Genomic DNA, 23,240 nt, shown 5'->3' with positions numbered 1-23,240 from the left:
AAGCCTTCCAGACTATTTGCCTAAATGCTCTCAAACAGGTAGCCAGCCATATGCTGATTGAATTTAGATGTTAAACTAATGACAACTTTCACACTCGAACAATTGATTGATACAGATACAAACATGCATGCAAAGCTTTTTTTCCCTTCCATTTCTAGGAATCAGAAGTAGAGACTTATGATTTCCCAGATCAGACAGAGGGATGACACACCAGCCTCCTCCAGTGATGGCTGCAGCTGTTGAAGGGAGGAAAAAGGATGAATATACACAATGATGTTTGATTGAGGGGGGTGGGACTACAAACATGTACATTCCTAACATTTTATGTCTTCCCATACGTGAGATATCAGATGAAAATGCAAATCTCTCTTTTTCTCTTTTAAGTTTTTTTTTTCTCCCCATGTGACATGAACCGAACATCAGTTACATCAATTTCAGTCTTTTCACCAAGACAACTGGTTTTGTATTAGATATTCATCAGTCATGCCATAACCTATGTTATGTCGGGGAGACATCCAATGCAGATTCTACCTTATCAACGTGCCTTCCATTTTGGTTGTGTTTTCTGTGCTAGCTCAATGTGTTTGTCATGGCAGTCATAACTACCATTCTTCCTCTTTAAAGAACTTGGTGTCACATTGTCATTCTCACTTATCTGCACTACTATTGTATTTACTATTAAAGGAGGTTAATACTTACGTACAGCATAATTGCATGAACAATAGAGAAGAATTGGAAGACAGTTCTGAGCTGCTGATTTGAGTGTAGAAATGGAACTCAAGTGTGACAGTAGGTGGTGGGAGAGAGGAGACAACTCTCACTAGGAAATCCATTATGATCAGCAATTTGTGCTGTATCTCTCTAATATGGACAATGCAGTCAGAGGCAAATTCCTGTTATCAAGTCACATTGATTATACAAAACTGGACATCTTGTTAGATGCGAGCTGAAATAGCTTTTCCCAGCTAAGAATGTTCAATATGCAGGCCAATGTGCACCCTGCTACCATAGATAAGGCAGAACGTCTCTCTCACACACAGACTTTATGTTTTGATATTTTTTAAACCATCCATGGATATATATACACAAACACTGCATATTTATGCAGGTCCTCATCAAGTCTATATACAAAATGTATAAGGTTGTAAGTAGAAGTTAAATACCCCTATAGATTTAATATAAATTGCTAAATAACGTCCTGATAAAGTTGAATAAAAAGGTGAAATTATGACAGCACTATTTGAGGTAGATTGTGCTTTCTTTCATACTAGGGCTAGGCCTATTGAGTTGTACTGTATTTAGAATTTAGGGAAAACAGTTACTTTCTTTTTTAATGCTTGTATAAACACAATATTTACAAAATCATACAATGGCTGAACAGACAGGCACCACTCACCTTCTTACAGATAGTTTACAGAAAACATACCATCACTCATTTCAAACACATTGCTTATAAATAAGAACTTCCATAATTACTCAGTGTCCTCTTGTAGCATGATGTAGCAGCCACAGATAACTTTAGACCAACAGTCAAAAGGGATTGGCTCTCATTGCAGTCTTGATTTGATCAAGTGAAAATATCCTATTAATTGAACTGGAATGACTGAAGAAAACAAAGAAAATAATAATTAAGCCAGGCTGTAATCTGGAAGCTTTGCAATAAGACTATAGTCAACAGTTCATTTTATCCCTGTACAATTAAACCTTTATCAGGCTGACACTGGGGATTCTCAGCATGAAGTCAATTTACACTGCAGCTCCCCTGCCATAATCTGTCAAAATTGACCCACCACTCCTCTGGGAATCGCCAGAATACTGTCATGTCAGATAGGTAGGCCTTCAATCCATGTACGATGTGTCCATACCCTCACTGTCTGGGTGAAGCAGTCGCCCAGCCAGGCGTTCAATGTCATCCATGCTGAGTTGCCTAAGTGAACGTTCATAATCCTTAAAGAGAAAGCAGTGTTAATCAATAGCTAGAGAAATACACTGCTCAACAAAATAAAGGGAACACTTAAAACAACACAATGTAACTCCAAGTCAATCACACTTCTGTGAAATCAAACTGTCCACTTAGGAAGCAACACTGGTTGACAATAAATTTCACATGCTGTTGTGCAAATGGAATAGACAACAGGTGGAAATTATAGGCAATTAGCAAGACACCCCCAATAAAGGAGTGGTTCTGCAGGTGGGGACCACAGACCACTTCTCAGTTCCTATGCTTCCTGGCTGATGTTTTGGTCACTTTTGAATGCTGGTGGTGCTTTCACTCTAGTGGTAGCATGAGACGGAGTCTACAACCCACACAAGTGGCTCAGGTAGTGCAGCTCATCCAGGATGGCACATCAATGCGGGCTGTGGCAAGAAGGTTTGCTGTGTCTGTCAGTGTAGTGTCCAGAGTATGGAGGCGCTACCAGGAGACAGGCCAGTACATCAGGAGACATGGAGGAGGCCGTAGGAGGGCAACAACCCAGCAGAAGGACCGCTACCTCCGCCTTTGTGCAAGGAGGAGCAGGAGGAGCACTGCCAGAGCCCTGCAAAATGACCTCCAGCAGGCCACAAATGTGCATGTCTGCTCAAACGGTCAGAAACAGACTCCATGAGGGTGGTATGAGGGCCCGACGTCCACAGGTGGGGGTTGTGCTTACAGCCCAACACCGTGCAGGATGTTTTTCATTTGCCAGAGAACACCATGATTAGCAAATTCGCCACTGGCGCCCTGTGCTCTTCACAGATGAAAGCAGGTTCACACTGAGCACATGTGACAGACGTGACAGAGTCTGGAGACGCCATGGAGAACGTTCTGCTGCCTGCAACATCCTCCAATATGACCGGTTTGGCGGTGGGTCAGTCATGGTGTGGGGTGGCATTTCTTTGGGGGGCTGCACAGCCCTCCATGTGCTTGCCAGAGGTAGCCTGACTGCCATTAGGTACTGAGATGAGATCCTCAGACCCCTTGTGAGACCATATGCTGGTGCGGTTGGCCCTGGGTTCCTCCTAATGCAAGACAATGCAGACCTCATGTGGCTGGAGTGTGTCAGCAGTTCCTGCAAGAGGAAGGCATTGATGCTATGGACTGGCCCGCCTGTTCCCCAGACCTGAATCCAATTGAGCACATCTGGGACATCATGTCTCGCTCCATCCACCAACGTTGCACCACAGACTGTCCAGGAGTTGGCGGATGCTTTAGTCCAGGTCTGGAAGGAGATCCCTCAGGAGACCATCCGCCACCTCATCAGGAGCATGCCCAAGCGTTGTAGGGAGGTCATACAGACACATGGAAGCCACACACACTACTGAGCCTCATTTTGACTTGTTTTAAGGACATTACATCAAAGTTGGATCAGCCTGTAGTGCGGTTTTCCACTTTAATATTGAGTGTGACTCCAAATCCAGACCTCCATGGGTTGACAAATTTGATTTCCATTGATAATGTGCGATTTTGTTGTCAGCACATTCAACTATGTAAAGAAAAAAGTATTTAATAAGAATATTTCATTCATTCAGATCTAGGATGTGTTATTTTAGTGTTCCCTTTATTTTTTTGAGCAGTGTATAAAATAATTCATACAGTACAAAAGTTGTTGTAACTACACAGTCTCAGGTGAAAACATTCAGTGAATTACAGTGCCTTGCGAATGTATTCAGCCCCCTTGAACTTTGCGACCTTTTGCCACATTTCAGGCTTCAAACATAAAGATATAAAACTGAATTTTTTTGTGAAGAATCAACAACAAGTGGGACACTTTGCCTGAAATGTGGCAAAAGGTCGCAAAGTTCAAGGGGGCCGAATACTTTCGCAAGGCACTGTATGTACTTCAGCAAAAGTACAGAGGGATCTTTTTAAACACTTCATTGGTAAATATTGTAGCGTAGAAACAGCATTCATTGGGTGTGCATGAAAAGCAGGTGAAATACTCCAAAATCAGAATAATGCATTTCCTGAGTGTTTTGTTTTTGTTGGTGAGCATGATAAGACCTATGGATATGGACCAACTGCCTACTCTTGTTAATGGAAATACTGTACCTTGACAAGCTGTTCTTGCACTTTAGCTGCATCTGCAGGGCTGAAATGCTTCGCCAGGACAGTGGACAGAGTCTGCCACACCCCACCAACAGCACTGCTACTGCTAGCCATCCCAGCCACACCACTCCTCTCCCCCGCAGGACGAACCACCAAATTTAACTTGGCCTCTGGCCCAATGGAATAATCACTCAATCGGTGTTCATCTGAAAGGAAAATTGACAAAGATGTGTATTGCTTTGTAATATACATTGAGCATACAAACATTAAGAACACCTACTCTTTCCATAACAGACTGACCAGGTGAAAGTTATGATCCCTTATTAAATCCACTTCAAATCAGTGTAGAGGAAGGGGAGGAGACAGGTTAAAGAACTTTAAAGCCTTGAGACATGGATTGTGTATGTGTGGCATTCAGAGGGTGAATGGACAAGACCAATTATTTAAGTGCCTTTGAACAGGGTTTGGTAGTAGGTGTAATGGTGCAGACGGTTTGTGTCAAGAACTGGTTGTCATCAAGGGAAAGGGTGGCTTGCTGCTGGATTTTTCACACAACAGTTTCCTGCATGTACCAAGAATGGTCCACCACCCAAAGGACATCCATCCAATTTGACAACTGTGGGAAGCATTGGCGTAAACATGGGCCAGCATCCCTGTGGACGCTTTCGACACCTTGTCAAGTCCAGGACCTGACGAATTGAGGCTGCTCTGAGGGGAAAAGTGGGGCATGCAACTCAATATTAGGAAGGTGTTCCTAAAGTTTGGTATACTCAATGTATGTACAGGTATGGATGTTAGAAAGAGTATTCAAACATGCAGCGGGTCAATGTGTAGCTTGGTAGATTCAGTGACTTGACATCATCATACACAGTTGTCTACAACACCTCAGCTGTGTATGATTGTCATATGGCAGAGTCTAGGTAACTGGACTTTTCCGTTAACTACTAGCTACGGTAGTTGGTGTAGGTACCTGCAAGGGCTTTCCCTTTGTAAAGCAATCGCTGCTGATTTGCAGGTATATTCAGACGTTCAGACACCAGTTCTTTCACAGTGGATACTTTTTCATCTTCTGTGACCTGAAATTGTGACAGATTAAACAACTGACATTTAATATTCGTGACTATATTGATGAGCTACTGCAAGTCTTCCTGACTTGAACGCGCACTAACGCCCTGAACCAGAACTACAACGTTAGCTAGCTGTCTTCACAACTAGTACGAACAAGAAAGCTACAGTAGTTAGCTAGTTAGCTAGCTGACACTACATTTGTAGCCAGCTATCATTTCATTAAGTTACAGCCCTGTTGTGAACAAGACAGTCCGTAACTAACGTTAGCTAGCTACATTACAAAAAAAAAATACACATTTCTTTAAAAATGCTAACTAGCTAGTTTCCTAACTGTAACTTGTACTGAAGCCCGTGATGCAGGAAAACAACATTTGCAGCTAAGCTAGCCAAACATAGCCACCGGCTCTGGGCTGACTTTCGCTCTGCTTACCTGTACGTTGCACTCCTTTCCTTGAAGTGGTTTTACAGTTAAAATCATTGTATTAACTGTTTAATTAAGAACGATTCGAAGTTATTATATCAAGTTTGTTGTTTCTTCCAACAGGCCGAACCTTATCAACAATCCATGTTCTAGTTACTTCCCTACTACTTTTACTACTCATATATGTGCGTGCTGCCCCCTATTGTGTGGAGTATGTTCGACCGGTCACTTATGGGGCTGGAGAAATGTTACTCTCAAATGCATAGATGGAACTATTGGTGCAAGGATAATTTGTGCATGATGATATTAAAATTATTTTCAAAAATGTCATCATGATAATTTTGTTATCGAGAGCATTACACAAATGTAATAGTATTTATTTATGTTATCGAGAGCATTACACAACTGTAATAGTATTTATTTATAACATTAGGTTATTAGAAATATTGAACCTGCTCATCAAATTCAGGAAAAAAATCCTTAGATATAGCCTTTTTGCAATAGGGCTATGTGTACCAGGATGCCAATTTGTAATATGATGACATGACATCCACGATTTTACCTACAAGAAACTTTGGTGAACAAACACCCCCTTACTATTGAGCGAGTCATGTAGGCTAATTAGGTACGAAAAACACTGAAAGAAGTGTGTCCCGTGTCCCAATTAGGTACGAGAGCAATGTTGCGCGACGCGAGAGAACAGGGAATCTGAGAGCCAAGAGTAGCCTACTGGCGAGAGCGTTCAGGCGTCATCTATCCATCGTCTTTCTGTAGCTACAAACATCCAATCTTCACTGGCAGTATTGCAAGTGCCTGTGCTGCACCTGTCCATTATTTTAAATCGAGCGAAAACAGAATCGAAAACAGTCAGCGACAGATGTGATTCGATTTTTTAAAACTAAAAGATAGACTATACTGCAAGCATTCGATTTTCAGACTTTCTTGCTGATGTCCTTCAGGTAGGTAAGTTATTTTACTTTGTGATTTATTATTTTTTTGCTGTGAAGTTAAAGCTGAATGCGTGTATACTCTTAACAATTTGACATTTTGTTGCGTACTATGCCTATTATTTCATCAACTGCAGACTTAGTAAGAAATTCGTTTTTGAGCTGTCTTTTCAATCAAAGACAGACAAATTAGAATGTTCTGGAAATGCAACAAATAAAACATTTGCAATGTAACACACACTCTAAGTATCTCATAATTCCCTTGCCGATCAGCTCTGCACCGCTCTACAGAGGCAATGGGTACACTTCGAGACTTGCAGTTTGCCCTGCAACTGAAGATTGAGGAGCTTCGCCAGAGGGATACACTCATTGATGAGCTGGAGCTGGAGTTGGATGCCAAGGACGACTTGATTCGGAGGCTGCAGGGTGAACTGGACCGCTACAGGGCAACCATCACTCCCCCAGAGTCTTCTGGAGCTATTGAAGGTAAAACATTATGCAAAAAGTATATCCACATTTCAGGCAATGTTTTTCTTTTATGCTCTTATACATCTTATTTATCACATACAGTGCCTTCAGAAAGTATTCACACCCCTTTACTTTTTCCACATTTTGTTGTGTTACAGCCTGAAATTAAAATGGATGAATTTGAGATTTTGTGTCACAGGCCTACATATACAGATTAATTAAAAATGAAAAGCTGAAATGTCTTGAGTCAATAAGTAACCAACCCCTTTGTTATGGCAAGCCAAATAAGTTCAGGAGTAGAACTGTGCTCAACAAGTCACATCATAAGTTGCATGGACTCACTCTGTGTGCAATAATAGCATGGTTAACCTACTGTTCCTAGGCCGTCATTGAAAATAAGAATTTGTTCTCTGTAACTGTTTTAACGTCACCATTGGCCTCATGGTGAAATCCCTGATCGGTTTCCTTCTTCTCCGGCAACTGAGTTAAAAAGGACGCCTGTATCTTTGTAGTGACTGGGTGTATTGATAGACCATCCAAAGTGTAATTAATAACTTCACCATGCTCAAAGGGACAGAGTTTAATGGCTGTGATAGGAGAAAACTGAGGATGGATCAACAACATTGTAGTTACTTCAAAGAAGGAAGCCTGTACAGAACTAAAACAACAACAAAAATTGACAAAGAAATTAACTTTATGTCCTAAATACAAAGCATTATGTTTGTGGAAAATCTAAGACGTAAAATGGGTGTCTAGTAATGATGAACAACCAACTTGACAGAGCTTGAAGAATAAAACAAATAATAATGTGCAAATATTGTACAATCCAGCTGAGCAAAGTTCTTGAAGACTTACCCAGAAAGACACTGCCAAAAGTGATTCTAGCATGTATTGACTCAGAGGTGTGAATTCTTATGTAAATTAGATATTTCATTTTCGATACATTTACAAAAAACATTCCAGGTTGTTATTATAGGGTAGGGTGTGTAGATGGGTGAGAAAATAAGTCAAGGGGTATGAATACTTTCTGAAGGCGCTGTATTTCTATATGTTCCGACACAGGATACATTGTATTGAGTGTCTGAATATTATGATTTTTTTTCTTTATTTAACTAGGCAAGTCAGTTAAGAACAAATTCTTATTTACAATGACGGCCTATCGGGGCATAGTGGGTTAACTGCCTTGTTCAGGGGCAGAACGACATACTTTTACCTTGCCAGCTCGGGAATTCGATCCAGCAACGCTCTAACCACTAGGCTACCTGCAAATACTCTACATTTGGCTATTTGTTGTTTTTAGACTTAAATTGTGCTCCTTATATGTTGCACAAAGAAAGTGAGCAGAAAAATATATTTATTTGCCTGTTTCAGGGCATTCTGCACAGTGTGAAGAGATCCAGAGAACCAGAAGAAAGACCATATTGTCAAAGCCCCTCACTCAGGATCCAAGGCAACGTGCTTTGGCCACCTTGAAAAGCTACAACAAAAGCCAACAGTGAGAGAACACACTAAAGACACCGTTAGCCTTGGCAACATTCCCTTTTAACTGTTCCACTTGAGAAATGTGCTCCTAAAGGCCCTTAAGGCTGATCAAGTGGTACCTGCACAGACACAAACGTCAATAAGGATTTTCATTGATTTATACACACTGTATGAAACTTGGCTCAAGGCTTTAGAGCCTTTGTTGTCAAACACTAGCCACAGTGAAATTACTTATTGATTGCCTCACACACTCTTTACTCCTTCAGGTCACAGGAGCTGATTCAGACCTCCTTTTTAGAGAATGACTTTCTAAAGAACCTGGAAAGTGGGCAAATCCTGGCTATAATGGACTGTATGTACCCTACCACGGTCAACCAAGGCTGCTGCGTCATTCAAGAGGGAGACAGTGGAACTCTTGCCTATGTTCTAGAAGGTAACAAGTTAAATCAACAGTGATTTAAAAGTGGTGAGTATAGTGTGGATTGACAATACAGTCACTTCAAGGTCCAAACCCTGTTGTCTTCTTGAATTTCCATGCATAGCCCCACTCTCAAAAAGAGGACTTAAGTATACCCAAAGTTCCCAAGGTATAGTAATTGCTCAAGGTGTTTTGGTGAATGATTCTTTGAGCACTTGGTTCCACAATCTAAGAGCAGGCAGCTCTTGGTCTTTAATGTATGTTGGTTGTTCGTTTTTTAAAGTTTGCTCAGAGATATGCCCAGTAAATGTTACTCAAGTACACATCTCCCCCTCCTCATTTCCTCCTCCCTCTGGCTCAAGTTGAGTTGGTATGCTTCTCTGTTAGTGCCGGCACTGCTTTCTGGCGCAATGAGAGGGAATGTTAGAATTACCTGTTTCTGGAAGGAGAGAGGGAGAGATGGTGTTGTGCATGATAAGCGGCATACAAAATGTTTAATGTCAGACAGGGACAGGGCAAGAGGCCCATTCATGATCGGCCCTGGTTTGCAGCGCTCATTGATGCTGGAGCTCAGGCATTTCTCCTGCTACCCTCATATCTGATGTGACAGGCAATCGGGCACGGTTGTCCAATTTGCTTTTCCTGTTACCTGAGCCCTAGACTGTTTCTGTTTCTGCTGTGCTGTTGTAGATGAAAGTGTCTCTACCTGACACATGGCATATCTCAGACAGCTGCGTTCATCTGATTGTGTCAGTCACACTCCCTGCACCTGCAGCTGGGTGAGGGGGGCTGAGCTAACGTGTGGTCACACCTCCTCAGCTGCCACCCTGCTGTTTGTATGGACGCCTCAGACTGCCATCACCATTCTTTACCATCCTCCTCTGAAGGAGATCAAACAGCAACTGCACTGTCATACACACACACATAGTCTAACACGCACATGCCAATGCCATAAACACACACATGCAAACATAAACATGCACAAAGGTAAACACATACATGCATTCTTAAACACAAGGATGCCACATATTGCTGCAACATCACTGGTGCACTTTGATTTTAAGCATTTGTAATCTGTCGATAACAATATATTCTGTATTTGCTGCATTGCGTATTTGTGTTTAAATGGGCATTTAACAGAGGGGAAGATGGAGATGACCAAGGATGCCAAGAAGCTTCTCACAATTGAACCAGGAAAAGTGTTTGGAGAATTGGCACTCCTGTACAGCTGCACCTATACCTATACTATATCAGGTACTGGAGCGTTGTGCATGGAGTGCTGTGTAGTGTGGTTGTTCTATTCCTTTTGTAACAACAGCTGAAGTGAATGCAAAACATGTTGTCTTGAAATCCTCTTCACAATTCTGCTGTGCTTGGATTGATTTTTCATTGGCCTAAAAAAAGTATTGTTCAAGAGAGCATCACCATCACAGACCAGCCTATTCATCACAGCTGTGTAGATTTGGTGTCAGATTGGGTAGTTCTGTAGAATTTCAAATCAAAATAACTTTTTCAAACACTACGTCACAGCTTCAAACACTCCTCTCCTCTGAGATGTGCGGAATAAGAAAACACATCTTTGGCTCATAAATTACCTGACTGCCTAACTCATCTTCTTTCTCAGCTGTCCTACTATTTACACCATTTACTTGGAAATGGAAATTAACATACTGTACGCACATATGTATAATGATATATCAAAACAACACATTTTATTTGGTTATACATTTTCTCTTTATTGATTTCATTGCATTTTTCCTCATGACTGACCAAATATCCTCTCAACAAGACCTATTATTTCTCAGTGACTTGCAGTTGATTTTCTCAATGGAAAATGAAATATGTGCTATCGTCTCTCTACACTGTCTGTGCCCATAGCCCACTGGGAAATGCAGCCACTGCTGCTCACATCTGACCTGCTTTCACATAGAAATAGGTTGACGGAATGGACAGAATCAGTGCAAATGAAAAAAATCTGTTCATTTCTCCCCCTCTTATAGTGTTTCCTTTGTCATCCTCCTGTCCTCTTTTCCACTGTGTTTCTCTTTCAGGGCATTGCCGGTTTCCTGTTTAATTGTATAGTACATTTATCTTTCAGTCAATCTCCCACTCCCTATCTGTTCTCACAGCAACATATACATTTATGTTCCTGGCCTTTTCTCTTTCTTCTGTATGCACTCTTCCCAACCCATTCCCTGGTTCTCCTGGCTGACCTGAAATTACTTTTTCTCTTTGTTGCCATCAAAGAACATCAATAAAGCTTTCTATCCTGTAGTCTAAAATCACTGTAACAGTAAGAGGTTTAGGTGAAAAAATGTGTTCCCTGATTTGACATTCATGGTCACACAGGATGTTCTTCCCAGAAAATGGCAAAGAGTATGACATTTAAAAGGGTTAGACTAATATCTGACATTCAAATTTTAGACTCAAATATACACGTTACAATTCCCACCAAGTGGGTTAACCCTATTGGCACGATAGGGTGTTTGCCTTTTCACGTCAGTGACGTCGCTTCCCTGCCTGTCTGCCCTGCCGTTTGGTACATTGGTGTCAGAAGTGGGATGGCAGTTGTCGAGACCATCGGAACACATGACCAGACGCGTGAGGGGGCTGCGGTAGTGATGAAGCACGGGGACGTGCCTTCCCGTTCGAAGGCAGCAGTGTAGTGACCCTTGCTATATGAGCCACGTTAGAATTCCCACCAAGTGGGATAACCCTATTGGCGCAATGCGTAGGCCAGCGACCCGGGTTCACTTCCCTGCCGTTCGCTACAATTACGTACCATATAAAGATAACAATGGCATGTTGATTTCCCACCGTGCTTTCATTACCAACTTAAATAATGGCATGATTGGGAGGGGAAGGACTAGATGGATTGGAGTTGTATGGCCAGTACAGGACGGAGCCTCCTGTTCGCACAAAGCCCTGCTGAATCAATTAATCTGGATCATTATTCATTTACAACATCTCTATCAGAGTTCCATTACTGTCTGCCCACAGAACAGACAAAGGAAGAGAGGAAGGCTGCGTGGGGAATGTCATCTAGAATCTGTCCTCCTTATTCTTTTATCCACTGTCCTCCTTATTCTTTTATCCACAACACTTTCAGAGAAAGGAACACAAACACTCAGACATTCATTTTAAGAGTACAGGAAACGTTTATAGTAATGTTATGTAACTGTGTTTCTAGGAGTAAATTGTTTGTAGAGCCTCGTTTGCAAACCCGGCCTTGACATCTATTTATAGAGATGAAAATGTTGTGAAATAGAAGACATTTGCTAAGTCCCATAGCCTTACATTGTAATGTAACAGAGGGGATTATCTGTAATACTAACATAAACTGTAAGGGTAAGAATTAACATTTCCACTCAACACACATAAGGTATACTCACAGAATACATTCATCCCTAAAGAGATTTCTGTTTCTTCCTACCACTGCTCTTGACATTGTGTGATTTGGAAGATCTTCTTTACCATTCCCTGTCTTTCTCTGCAGCCCTAAAACACAGCATGTTGTGGGTTATTGACCGGCAGAGCTTTCAGACCATCATGGTGCAGAGTGGCCTCGGCAGACTGGTCGAGTTCAGAGAGCTCCTCTGCAGGTCAATACCACCCTCATCACTACACAAGGAAAATACATATCTGTGTAAAATTGAAAATACATATTTGTGTAGAATTGAGACTAATCTACAATCTACGCGACTATAGTAGAATCGTTAAAATGTAATATGTTGTGAGTCAGTCATCCTGCTGTTTGTGTGTTTGTCTGGCTGCAGAGTACCCTTCCTGCGCTCGCTGCCAGAGGATGTGCTCATGAAAGTGTCTGATATTCTGGAAGAGGTACAGAACATGAATCTATTATACACATTCACTCCTCAGATTCACTAACACAACATGCTGTAGAAAAGCCATGTTCCACAAACAGAATCTAGCTAGCTAATCATTTTCGTATGTCTTCCAAATAATTATTACCCATCTGCTATGCATTCTCTGTTGACAGTTTACAGGTGTATTTGCATTGCATTGGCGGCCTAATCAGGTTGGCACACAGACAAAATATCTGTGTTGATTGGTTGGTGATGTACACATGCCAGGATTCTCAACATCTCACATGCTACATATCCCTTCTCCCCCTGCCGTGATACTTTTATTTCTAACTCCTGTCGCTCATTTTCCCACCTATCCACCATCTCTCACCTGTCTGTCTCAACAGAGTCGCTACAGTGAAGGTGATTATATTATTCGCCAGGGTGCCACAGGGGACACGTTCTACATCATCAGTAGTGGCCAGGTAAGGATGAGGATGGCTGAACCTTACCTTGAACTCAATAAACAAGCTTCAACTAGTGGAGGACAGAAATAGGCATCTGCAGGGGTTAGTCTGACACAACAACTGTACTGGTACAGATGGTGCTAATTAATCCGTGCATCGCCACATTTCAAAGATGGCGTGAAAGAGACAAGACAGACAAGCAGTCTCTACCCCCTCTATCTGCCTCCCGACCTAGGTGAAGGTGACAGAGAACAAGTCAGCCGATGAAGAGGCAGTACTCTTGTCAACTCTCTCTGAGGGCCATTGGTTTGGAGAGAAAGCACTGAGGGGGTGAGAAACAGTAATACATCATGTGCTTTTATCCAAATGTCTGTTATACAGCAGCTTACATTCCTACACATTACATGGCTTGATATACATTGACATACTAGCTCTCTCGTATCATAAATCTCAATAACCACTAGACAGTTGTAGTTACAGAGTAATAGAACATACATGCCATTATACTATATGTAAAATTCAGCTATTACTAAGCCAACATTGTCCAAGTTTGATTGACGGAATCATCTGGGGAATGAGACATACTCTCCCTGTGTGATTGCATTTTGCTCATCATGTTGTCCCTCACAATCAACTACAATCATTAGGACAGTGTGAGCTAGTGACAATATGCAAATTCATAATGGAACTATCGAGGTCAATGGATTCGAGAAAATGATAGTAATAAAAGCAACACGGGGTCTCACAGATTTCAAGAGAATATTCTGAGCGATAACATTTTCTGTCTGCATGGTGTCAGTGCTGTTGTCATTTATTGCAATGCCATTTTGATAACCTTTCAATTACAAACCTTTTGTTCGATTTCCAGAGAGGATGTGCGGACAGTGAATGTCATTGCTGCTGGTGATGTCACATGCCTGGTTGTGGATAGAGAGTAAGTGATTTGTTTAGACTATGGCATGGTTATTTGAGAATGTTGGATATTCTGCTTCAATCTTATTTGTAGAATTATGTAGTACAGATCTCCAACATGCACACAATGCCCCACCACAGTGACTCCCAAGCACACAGTGCCAGTATAGTTTTTATAAGCCACTTTGTTATGATGTGAAAATTGTTAAAAATGTTTTAAGTGACCTAAGACCATATCATCTTTCATCAGGTCTTTCAAAAAGATCATAGGTTTGGTAGAGGACAGTCATAATGTGCACAAGAGCAGCGAACTCAAAGCCCAGTAAGTAGCAACTGAAACTATAGGTAACACTTTCCAGCCAACAGGTATATTGCGTTTGTACTTGTTATAAGCATGGTATAAACCTTTATAATGTCTTATCATAAGGCTTACACGTTTTGTCTCTCTAGCTCTCTGTTTATATTTTAATGAGCCTTGATCCAAATTAACCATTTTTTATGGATTTAACCTTTATTTAGAACAAGTAAAGCAACATTGGCTAATTCATCTTTTCCATGTGTGCAGGTCAGAGGAAGATGCAGCTCTCCTATCCAACGCCTCTCTCAGAGATTTCCAGGTCATCTGTAACCTAGGAGAGGGAGAAACAGGTCATTCAGAGCTGGTGAGTTGTTTCAAGTTGTATTAGTAGTATGTACGGGATATGCATAGAATACATCATCCAAGGAAATGCTTACTTGCAGGTTCCTTCTTGACAATGCAACAACAATAAAAGATAAGAATACAAACAAAGTAAATGGCAGTAGAATAGAATAAACATTTTAGCATAAGTATTATACAGGAAGGCACAATTTATAGTCCAATATTTACATGTGTATTGGGGAAGGGGGACAGTGTATAAACTGAGAAATATAATAAGAGTCTGTTAGCAGCAGTTGTGTGTGTGTGTGTAGCATGAATGTATATGCGTGTGTGTATGTCTGTCTGGGTGTGTGCATGACTGAGGGAATGTGTGCTAAGGTGCGGCGAGTCAGAGCAGATGGTCAGTCCAATTCAAGTGTTCAGCAGTCTGATGGCTTGTAGATAGAAACTGTCTCTGAACCTGTTGGTATCAGACCTCACGCTCCGATACCGTCCTGCAGTCTCGTTGATGTGGATCAGGTCAACAATCAACTCCTTTGTTTTTCTGACGTTGAGGTCTTTGTCATGTCACCATAATGCCAGTTCACTTACCTCCACCCCATAGGGTGACTTGTCGTTGTTAGTTATCAGCAAACTTGATGATAGAGTTGGTGTCGTGCAAAGCCACGCAGTTGTGGGTGAACAGGGAGTACAGCAGAGGACTGAGGACACACACCTGGGGGGCCCTGTGTTAAGAGAGTGTAATCACTTGGGCGTCCGGAGCAGTGAGAGTATTCCTGGATGGTTGGGTATTGTCTACCTCGAAGCGAGCATAGAATGTGTTAAGCTTGTCTGTGAGGGAGACTTTGGTGGGCAACGTACAGCTAGAGTTGCCATTGTGACACGAGTCTGTGTTGTCGACCATCAATTCAAGTTTGAGTCTGTATTGTCGTTTTGCGTCCCGAATGTATTGAGCTCGTACCTGCTTGTCTTGTACGCGCTATGCACAACCGAGTCATCGGGGTTCGTTCTGCTGACATTGAATGCTGAAATACGGGCTCTCAGCATTGTACGGATATCGCCGTTCATCCATGGTTTTTGGTTGGGGTATGTCCGGATTATTATTGTGGGTACAACATCGTCAACACATATCCTAATGAAACCTGTGACTGACGATGTATATTCATGTTGATGGATGAGTCCTGGGTGGATGAATCTTTGAACATATTCCAAGCATCATTCTCAAAACAATCATGCAGCATTGAGTCTGCCTCCTCTGTCCAGCGCCTCACTATTCTCTGTGTTGGTGACTCCCTCTTGAGTTCCTGCTTGTAGGCGGAGAGTAGGAATACCGACGTGGTCTAATTGGCCGAAGTTGGGAGTAAGTAGTGGGTCAAGCTTGAAACTGTGTCAGTAAATCCCAGTGCATTATTGTCTGGTTTCCATGTTGCTTTTAATGGATTAACCTACATGTTGATGTTTTTGCATTCCTTCTAGGTACAGCTTAAGACCAACATCAACTGCCTGTTCACCATGAGGGTGTTGAGGAAGCATCAGATCCTAAGCACTGCTCAACAGGAGTGCATCCTGAGGGAAAGACACATCCTCATGGCAGCTCATAGTCCATTCATCGTCAGGTGTGCTGTGCACCCAACCACCAGCCAAACATACCTAGGCCAGGATTCAATCCTATCGCGGGTTATAGGCATTGCGGCTTAGGCAATGTTCCCATGTTCGCGGAGATCCCATTCACTGTATAAACGCTCCATATTTCGGTTCAGTTTCTTTTTTAAAACTCAACGCCTATCACCTGTGATCGGACTGAATCCTTGCACTAATCTTAGACTGGTTGACTCACTATATGCTTATCAACTGGACAACACCTGTGTCTTCTTTGCCACTCCTAGGTTATACCGTACCTTCCGAGATGCAAAGTGCCTGTACATGCTGACAGAAGCTTGTTTAGGTGGTGAGCTCTGGAATCTACTGAAAGACAGGTACTGCTAACTTCACTACTGTCTACTACATGTTGTTTTTTATATTTTACAGTATGGATTTTATAACTGAATTGATAGCGTTTGAATTCTTATTTTTAGGGCACAACATCAGTATGTCCCACTTTCTAATCCCTATTGTGCTCTTGCTCCTACATTTCAGAGGCTCGTTTGATGACAGTAGCACACGTTTTTACACTGCCTGTGTTGTTGAGGCCCTTATCTTCCTGCACCACAACAATATCACATACAGGGATCTGAAGCCTGAGAATGTAGTTCTTGACCAGCGTGGATATGCCAAAGTGGTAACATGACTAGAGCTCCTTTCACTGCATTTCAAACCCACACAAGATGGAGGGGTACATTCTTATAATATATTATAGTAATTGTCAATTTTGCACAAGGTTACACAAAGAAATACAGTACTTTCAAAGGTTACATTTACAGTGCATTCGGAAAGTATTCAGACCCCTAGACTTTTTCCACATTTTGTTACGTTACAGCCTTATTCTAAAATTGATTAAATAGTTTCCCCCCCTAATCAATCTACACACAATACCTGGCCACTCTACCATCAGGGAGGTGACCAAGAACCTGATGGTCTCTCTGACAGAGGTCCAGAATTCATCTGCGAAGATGGGAGAACATTCCAGAAGGACAACCATCTCTGAAGCACGCCACCAATCAGGCCCTAATGGTAGAGTGGCCCACTTGGAGTTTGCCAAAAGACACATAAAGACTCTCAGACCATGAGAAACAAGATTCTCTGGTCTGAAGAAACCAAGATTGAACTCTTTGGCCTGAATGCCAAGCATCACATCTGGAGGAAACCTGGCACCATCCCTACGGTGAAGCATGGTGTTGGCAGCATCATGCGGTGGAGATGTTTTTCAGCTGCAGAGACTGGAAGACTAGTGAGGATCGAGGGAAAGATGAACGGAGCAAAGTACAGAGATCCTTGATGAAAACCTGCTCCATAGCGCTCAAGACCTCAGACTGGGGCGAAATTTCACCTTCCAACAGGACAACGACCCTAAGCACACAGCCAACACAATGCAGGAGTGGCTTCGGGACAAGTCTCTGAATGTCCTTGAGTGACCCAGCCAGAGCCCGGGCTTGAACTCGATCGAACATCTCTGGAAAGACCTGAAAATAGCTGTGCAGCGACACTTCCCATCCGACCTGACAGAACTTGAGAGGATCTGCAGAGAAGAATGGGAGAAACTTCCCAAATACAGGTGTGCCAAGCTTGTAGCGTCATACCCAAGAAGACACAGGGCTGTAATCACTGCCAATGGTGCTTCAACAAAGAACTGAGTAAAGGGTCTGAATACTTATGTAAATGTCATATTTCCGTTTGTTTTGTTTTTATACATTTTCAAAAAATTCTAAAAACCTGTTTTTTCTTTGTCATGGTGGGGTATTGTGTGTAGATTGATTAAGAAAAAAACCAATATAATACATTTTAGAATAAGGCTGTAATGTAACAAAATGGGGGGAAAAAATCAAGGAGTCTGAATAATCTATGGAAAATATCACTTTGGAAAATATATGTTATGTTGAGATACTGAACATCCATATTCATGACTTGACTGTGCTACTATTCCTAGGTGGGGTTTGGTTGTGCTAAAAAAGTGGGCTTGGGTAAGAAAACGTGGACGTTCTGTGGCACACCTGACTATGTGGCCCCTGAGATAATCCTGAACAAGGGGCACAGTGTGTCTGCAGATCTCTGGTCTCTAGGCGTCTTCGTGTTTGAACTGCTGAGTGGAAGGTGCGATTATAAGACAGTCCATTACTCTCCAGAGTTCCAGTTTTTTGTTCTTGTCTCTGTCAGTCATTCTCGTAGATGTCTCTTCCCAATCTTTACCTTTCCAGTCTCCCATTCTGTGGCCCTGATCCTATGAAGACTTTCACAGCCACCATCCGTGGGATTGACCTGGTTGAATTCCCAAAAACCATCAGTAAGAGTGCCTCAAGCCTGATCAAGAAGCTCTGCAGGTGTGACACATTTAGAAATGTCTGAAAACAGACATTCATTGTATCACACTTCCTCAGCTATTAGTTGTGTGTCATGATGACTTTCTGTCCTGGTCTCTCAGGAACAACCCTGCAGAGAGACTGGGGAACCAGAGAAACGGGGCCAAGGACATCCAGAAGCACAAGTAAGATGAAAGGCTGAGATGAAAACATCAGACTGTGTCACTGTCATCTATAAAGCAGCAGCGTATAGTCTGTTATCTTGTTCTTTCTTTCAGGTGGTTTGAAGGTTTCAACTGGGAAGGACTTCGCAAAGGCACTTTGTCTCCCCCAATCATACCGAAAGTAAGTACTTGGCAGAGCTACAGTTGAAGTCGGAAGTTTACATACACCTTAGCCAAATACATTTAAACTCAGTTTTTCACAATTCCTGACATTTAATCCTAGTAAAAATTCCCTGTCTTAGGTCAGTTAGGATCACCACTTTATTTTAAGAATGTGAAATATCAGAATAATAGTAGAGTGATTTATTTCAGCTTTTATTTATTTCATCACATTCCCAGTGGGTCAGAGGTTTACATACACTCAATTAGTATTTGGTGGCATTGCCTTTAAATTGTTTAACTTGGGTCAAATGTTTCAGGTAGCCTTCCACAAGCTTCCCACGATAAATTGTGTGAATTTTCGCCCATTCCTCCTGACAGAGTTGGTGTAACTGAGTCAGGTTTGTAGGCCTCCTTGCTCGCACACATTTTTTCAGTTCTGCCCACAACCTTTCTATGGGATTGAGGTCAGGGCTTTGTGATGGCCACTCCAATACCTTGACTTTATTGTCCATAAGCCATTTTGCCACAACTTTGGAAGTACGCTTTGGGTCATTGTCCATTTGGAAGACCCATTTGCGACCAAGCTTTAACTTGGTCGCAAATGGGATGTGATGTAGCTTCAATATATCCACATAATTTTCCTCCCACATGATGCCATCTATTTTGTGAAGTGCGTACGGTGCAAATCAATTCCAGAACAACAGCAAAGGACCTTGTGAAGATTCTGGAGGAAACAGGTACAAAAGTATCTATATCCACAGTAAAACAAGTCCTATATCGACATAACCTGAAAGGCCACTCAGCAAGGAAGAAGCCACTGCTCCAAAACCGCCATAAAAATGCCAAACTATGGTTTGCAACTGCACATGGGGACAAAGATCATACTTTTTGTCCTCTGGTCTGATGAAACAAAAATAGAACTGTTTTCCGTAATGACCATCGTAATGTTTGGAGGAAAAAGGGGGAGGCTTGCAAGCCGAAGAACACCATCCCAACCGTGAAGCATGGGGATGACAGCATCATGTGTGGGCGTGCTTTGGGCAGGAGGGACTGGTACACTTCACAAAATAGATGGCATCATGAGAATGGAAAATTGTGGTTATATTGAAGCAACATCTCAAGACATCAGTCAGAAAGTTCATGCTTGGTCACAAATGGGTCTTCCAAATGGACAATGACCCCAAGCACACTTCCAAAGTTGTGGCAAAATGGCTTAAGGACAACAAAATCAAGGTATTGGAGTGGCCATCACAAAGCCCTGACCTCAATTCCATAGAAAATTTGTTGGTAGAACTGAAAACTTCTGTGCGAGCAAGGAAGCCTACAAACCTGACTCAGTTACACCAACTCTGTCAGGTTGAATGGGCCAAAATTCACCCAACTTATTGTGGGAAGCTTGTGGAAGGCTGCCCAAAATATTTGACCCAAGTTCAACAATTTAAAGGCAATGCTACCAAATACTAATTGAGTGTATGTAAACTTCTGACCCACTGGGAATATGAAAGAAATAAAAACTGAAATAAATCATTCTCTCTACTATTATTCTGACATTTCCCATTCTTAAAATAAAGTGGTGATCCTAACTGACCTAAGACAAGGAATTTTTACTATGATTAAATGTCAGGAATTGTAACGATCGTTGTGCTCCTCGGATGAGGAATAGGAAGGATCGGACCAAAACGCAGCGTGGTAAGTGTCCATGTTAATTTTAATAAATGATCACGAGACAGCGAGTGTGAACAAAACAGTTCTGTAAGGTGAAGACACACAAAACAGAAAACAACTACCCACAAACACAGGTGGGAACAGGCTAACTAAGAAAGGTTCTCAATCAGAGACAACGATAGACAGCTGCCTCTGATTGTGAACCATACCAGGCCAAACACAGAAATACAAAACATAGAACAAAAACATAGAATGCCCACCCCATCTCACGCTCTGACCAAACCAAAAATAGAGACATAAAAAAGGAACTAAGGTCAGGACGTGACAGGAATTGAGAACGCCAAATACATTTAAACCTAGTTAAGGTATATGTAAACTTCCGACTTCAACTCTAATATAGTACCAGTCAAAAGTTAGGACACACCTACTCATTCCAGGGTTTTCATCATTTTTACTATTTTTTTTACATTGTAGAATAATAGTGAAGACATCAAAACTATGAAATAACACATCTGGAATCATGTAGTAACCAAAAAAGTGTTAAACAAATGAAAATATTTTATATTTGAGATTCTTCAAAGTAGCCACCCTTTGCTTTGATGACAGCTTTGCACACTCTTGGCATTTTCTCAACCAGCTTCATGTGGTAGTCACCTGGAATGCATTTCAATTAACAGGTGTGCCTTGTTAAAAGTTAATTTGTGGAATTTCTTAACTTAATGCGTTTGAGCCAATCAGTTGTGTTGTGACAAGCTAGGGGTGTTATACAGAAGATAGCCCTATTTGGTAAAAGACCCAAGTCCATATTATGGTAAGAACAAATCAATTAAGCAAAGAAAAATGACAGTCCATCATTACTTTAAGACATTAAGGTCAGTCAATCCGGAAAATGTCAAGAACTTTTAAAGTTTCTTCAAGTGCAGTTGCAAAAACCATCAAGCGCTATGATGAACCTGGCTCTCATGAAGATCGCCACAGGAAAGGAAGACCCAGAGTTACCTCTGCTGCAGAGGATAAGTTCATTAGAGTTACCAGCCTCAGAAATTGCCAAATAAACGCATCACAGAATTTAAGTTACAGACACATCTCAACATCAACTGTTCAGAGGAGACTGCGTGAATCAGGCCTTTGTGGTCTAATTGCTGCAAGGAACCACTACTAAAGGACACCAATAATAAGAAGAGACTTGCTTGGGCCAAGAAACACGAGCAATGGACATTAGACCGGTGGAAATCTGTCCTTTGATCTGATGAGTCCATATTTGAGATTTTTGGTTCCAACCGCCGTGTCTTTGTGAGACGCAGAGTAGGTGAACGGATGATCTCTGCATGTGTGATTCCCACTGTGAAGCATGGTGGAGGAGGTGTGATGGTGTCGGGGTGCTTTGCTGGTGACACTGTCTATGATTTATTTTGAATTCAAGGCACACTTAACCAGCATGGCTACCACAGCATTCTGCAGCAGTACACCATCCCATCTGGTTTGCACTTAGTCCCACTATCATTTGTTTTTCAACAGGACAATGACCCAACACAACTCCAGGCTGTGTAAGGGCTATGTGACCAAGAAGGAGAGTGATGGAGTGCTTCATCAGATGACCTGGCCTCCACAATCACCCGACCTCAACCCAATTGAGATGGTTTGAGATGAGTTGGACCACAGAGTGAAGGAAAAGCAGCCAACAAGTGCTCAGCATATGTGGGAACTCCTTCAAGACTGCTGGAAAAGCATTCCAGGTGAAGCTGGTTGAGAGAATGCCAAGCGTGTGCAAAGCTGTCATCAAGGGTGGCTACTTTGAAGAATCTAAAATATTTTTGATTCCATATGTGTTATTTCACAGTTTTGATTTCTTCCCTATTAATCTACAATGTCAAAAATAGTAAAAAGAATGAAAAACCCTTGAATGAGTAAGTGTGTCCAAACCTTTGACTGGTACTAAAATAATCATATGTTGACTATATATATACGTGCATATTGTATTTTACCATTAGAAATATTATTTTTTTCAGTTCATCAGTCACTTGGAGGACAGCAAATTGGACCCCTTCACTGACATCCTTGAGGACTCACCAGCTGTTGAGGACTCAGACTGGGACATAGATTTCTGATTGAACAATATAATGGTGATCTGGGTTGAATCCTACACATGATCTGATACGAAAATAGTTTTTGGTACTGGAAATAAATTAAACCGAAGAGACAGAGCAATGTAATGCAATTGTGTTCAGCGTTCTTTTATTTCAACGGGTTAGAATATTTTGTAAATACATATTTTGTGAACTGGCAAAGAAGTGAATGTTGTTAGCTGTTCCTGTATTATCATGTGATATTTCTTACTTTGTATTATTGTTTTACCAAAAGTGTTATGTAGGCATTTTCAATTCATAAACGTCTGAGTCAACATCTGAATATTTGTAATGAAATAAACAAACAAATAATAATCTGAGCTTTATCATGTGAATGTATTCAATAACTGGTTGTTAAATCATAAGGTGTTATAAAGCACTTTAATGTTTTTGTTTTTTTAATCACCTCCAGCATTTGTTGAGTTGAGATATGAAGTGCTTTACGAATTCAATATCTTTTTTTTCTCTCATCATTTATTTCAAGAGCAATAGACTAGCTGCAGACCTCATACCT

General features: G+C 41.5%; 2 protein-coding genes across 8 annotated transcripts; one reads left to right on the top strand and one right to left on the bottom strand.

The window, feature by feature from the left end:
• Positions 1 to 1,304: 1,304 nt before the first annotated feature.
• LOC110525646 (ubiquitin-like protein 4A-A) lies at positions 1,305 to 5,721 on the bottom strand. The gene is made up of 4 exons (XM_021605961.2): positions 5,526 to 5,721; positions 4,998 to 5,103; positions 4,031 to 4,233; positions 1,305 to 1,947 (listed from the first exon to the last, which is right to left on the bottom strand). Exons 1-4 carry the CDS (start codon positions 5,571 to 5,573, stop codon positions 1,840 to 1,842), a joined length of 465 nt encoding a protein of 154 aa, XP_021461636.1. The 5' UTR covers positions 5,574 to 5,721; the 3' UTR covers positions 1,305 to 1,839.
• Positions 5,722 to 6,081: 360 nt separating this feature from the next.
• On the top strand, positions 6,082 to 23,046 carry LOC110525644 (cGMP-dependent protein kinase 1). 7 transcript variants are annotated; one of them, XM_021605958.2, is made up of 20 exons: positions 6,088 to 6,479; positions 6,737 to 6,949; positions 8,303 to 8,426; positions 8,680 to 8,846; positions 9,972 to 10,085; positions 12,328 to 12,433; positions 12,608 to 12,671; positions 13,045 to 13,122; positions 13,340 to 13,434; positions 13,973 to 14,038; positions 14,267 to 14,338; positions 14,582 to 14,678; positions 16,133 to 16,272; positions 16,543 to 16,632; positions 16,793 to 16,934; positions 18,240 to 18,403; positions 18,508 to 18,630; positions 18,732 to 18,794; positions 18,888 to 18,954; positions 22,119 to 22,175. In XM_021605958.2, the coding sequence occupies exons 2-20, from the start codon at positions 6,760 to 6,762 to the stop codon at positions 22,149 to 22,151; spliced, it is 1,995 nt and encodes a 664-aa protein (XP_021461633.2). In that variant the 5' UTR covers positions 6,088 to 6,479; positions 6,737 to 6,759; the 3' UTR covers positions 22,152 to 22,175. The 7 variants fall into 7 exon arrangements, 6 of the variants coding, with proteins under 6 accessions (XP_021461633.2, XP_021461632.2, XP_036835650.1 ...); XM_021605957.2 differs by lacking the exon at positions 22,119 to 22,175 and adding an exon at positions 22,610 to 23,046 and having other exon boundaries at positions 6,090 to 6,475; XM_036979755.1 differs by lacking the exon at positions 22,119 to 22,175 and adding an exon at positions 22,610 to 23,046 and having other exon boundaries at positions 6,090 to 6,478; positions 6,731 to 6,949.
• The last annotated feature ends 194 nt before the right edge of the window (positions 23,047 to 23,240 follow it).

This window comes from Oncorhynchus mykiss, chromosome 6 (assembly GCF_013265735.2).
Source record: "Oncorhynchus mykiss isolate Arlee chromosome 6, USDA_OmykA_1.1, whole genome shotgun sequence".
Taxonomy (NCBI): Eukaryota; Metazoa; Chordata; class Actinopteri; order Salmoniformes; family Salmonidae; genus Oncorhynchus; species Oncorhynchus mykiss.
The sequence above is the reverse complement of the archived record's forward strand: the minus strand, read 5'-3'. Positions and strand labels throughout refer to the sequence as shown.

What these genes read in the sequence shown, in the direction of transcription:
- LOC110525646 (XM_021605961.2), bottom strand. Translation starts at nt 5,573, where the DNA reads ATGATTTTAACTGTAAAACCACTTCAAGGAAAGGAGTGCAACGTACAG. An exon ending in GAAAGGAGTGCAACGTACAG is followed by an intron (nt 5,104 to 5,525) that starts GTAAGCAGAGCG and finishes TCACAATTTCAG; the next exon opens with GTCACAGAAGATGAAAAAGT. An exon ending in TGCAAGAACAGCTTGTCAAG is followed by an intron (nt 1,948 to 4,030) that starts GTACAGTATTTC and finishes TTTCTCTTTAAG; the next exon opens with GATTATGAACGTTCACTTAG.
- LOC110525644 (XM_021605957.2), top strand. Translation starts at nt 6,760, where the DNA reads ATGGGTACACTTCGAGACTTGCAGTTTGCCCTGCAACTGAAGATTGAG. An exon ending in TTCAGAGAGCTCCTCTGCAG is followed by an intron (nt 12,434 to 12,607) that starts GTCAATACCACC and finishes GTCTGGCTGCAG; the next exon opens with AGTACCCTTCCTGCGCTCGC. An exon ending in CTGATCAAGAAGCTCTGCAG is followed by an intron (nt 18,631 to 18,731) that starts GTGTGACACATT and finishes CTGGTCTCTCAG; the next exon opens with GAACAACCCTGCAGAGAGAC.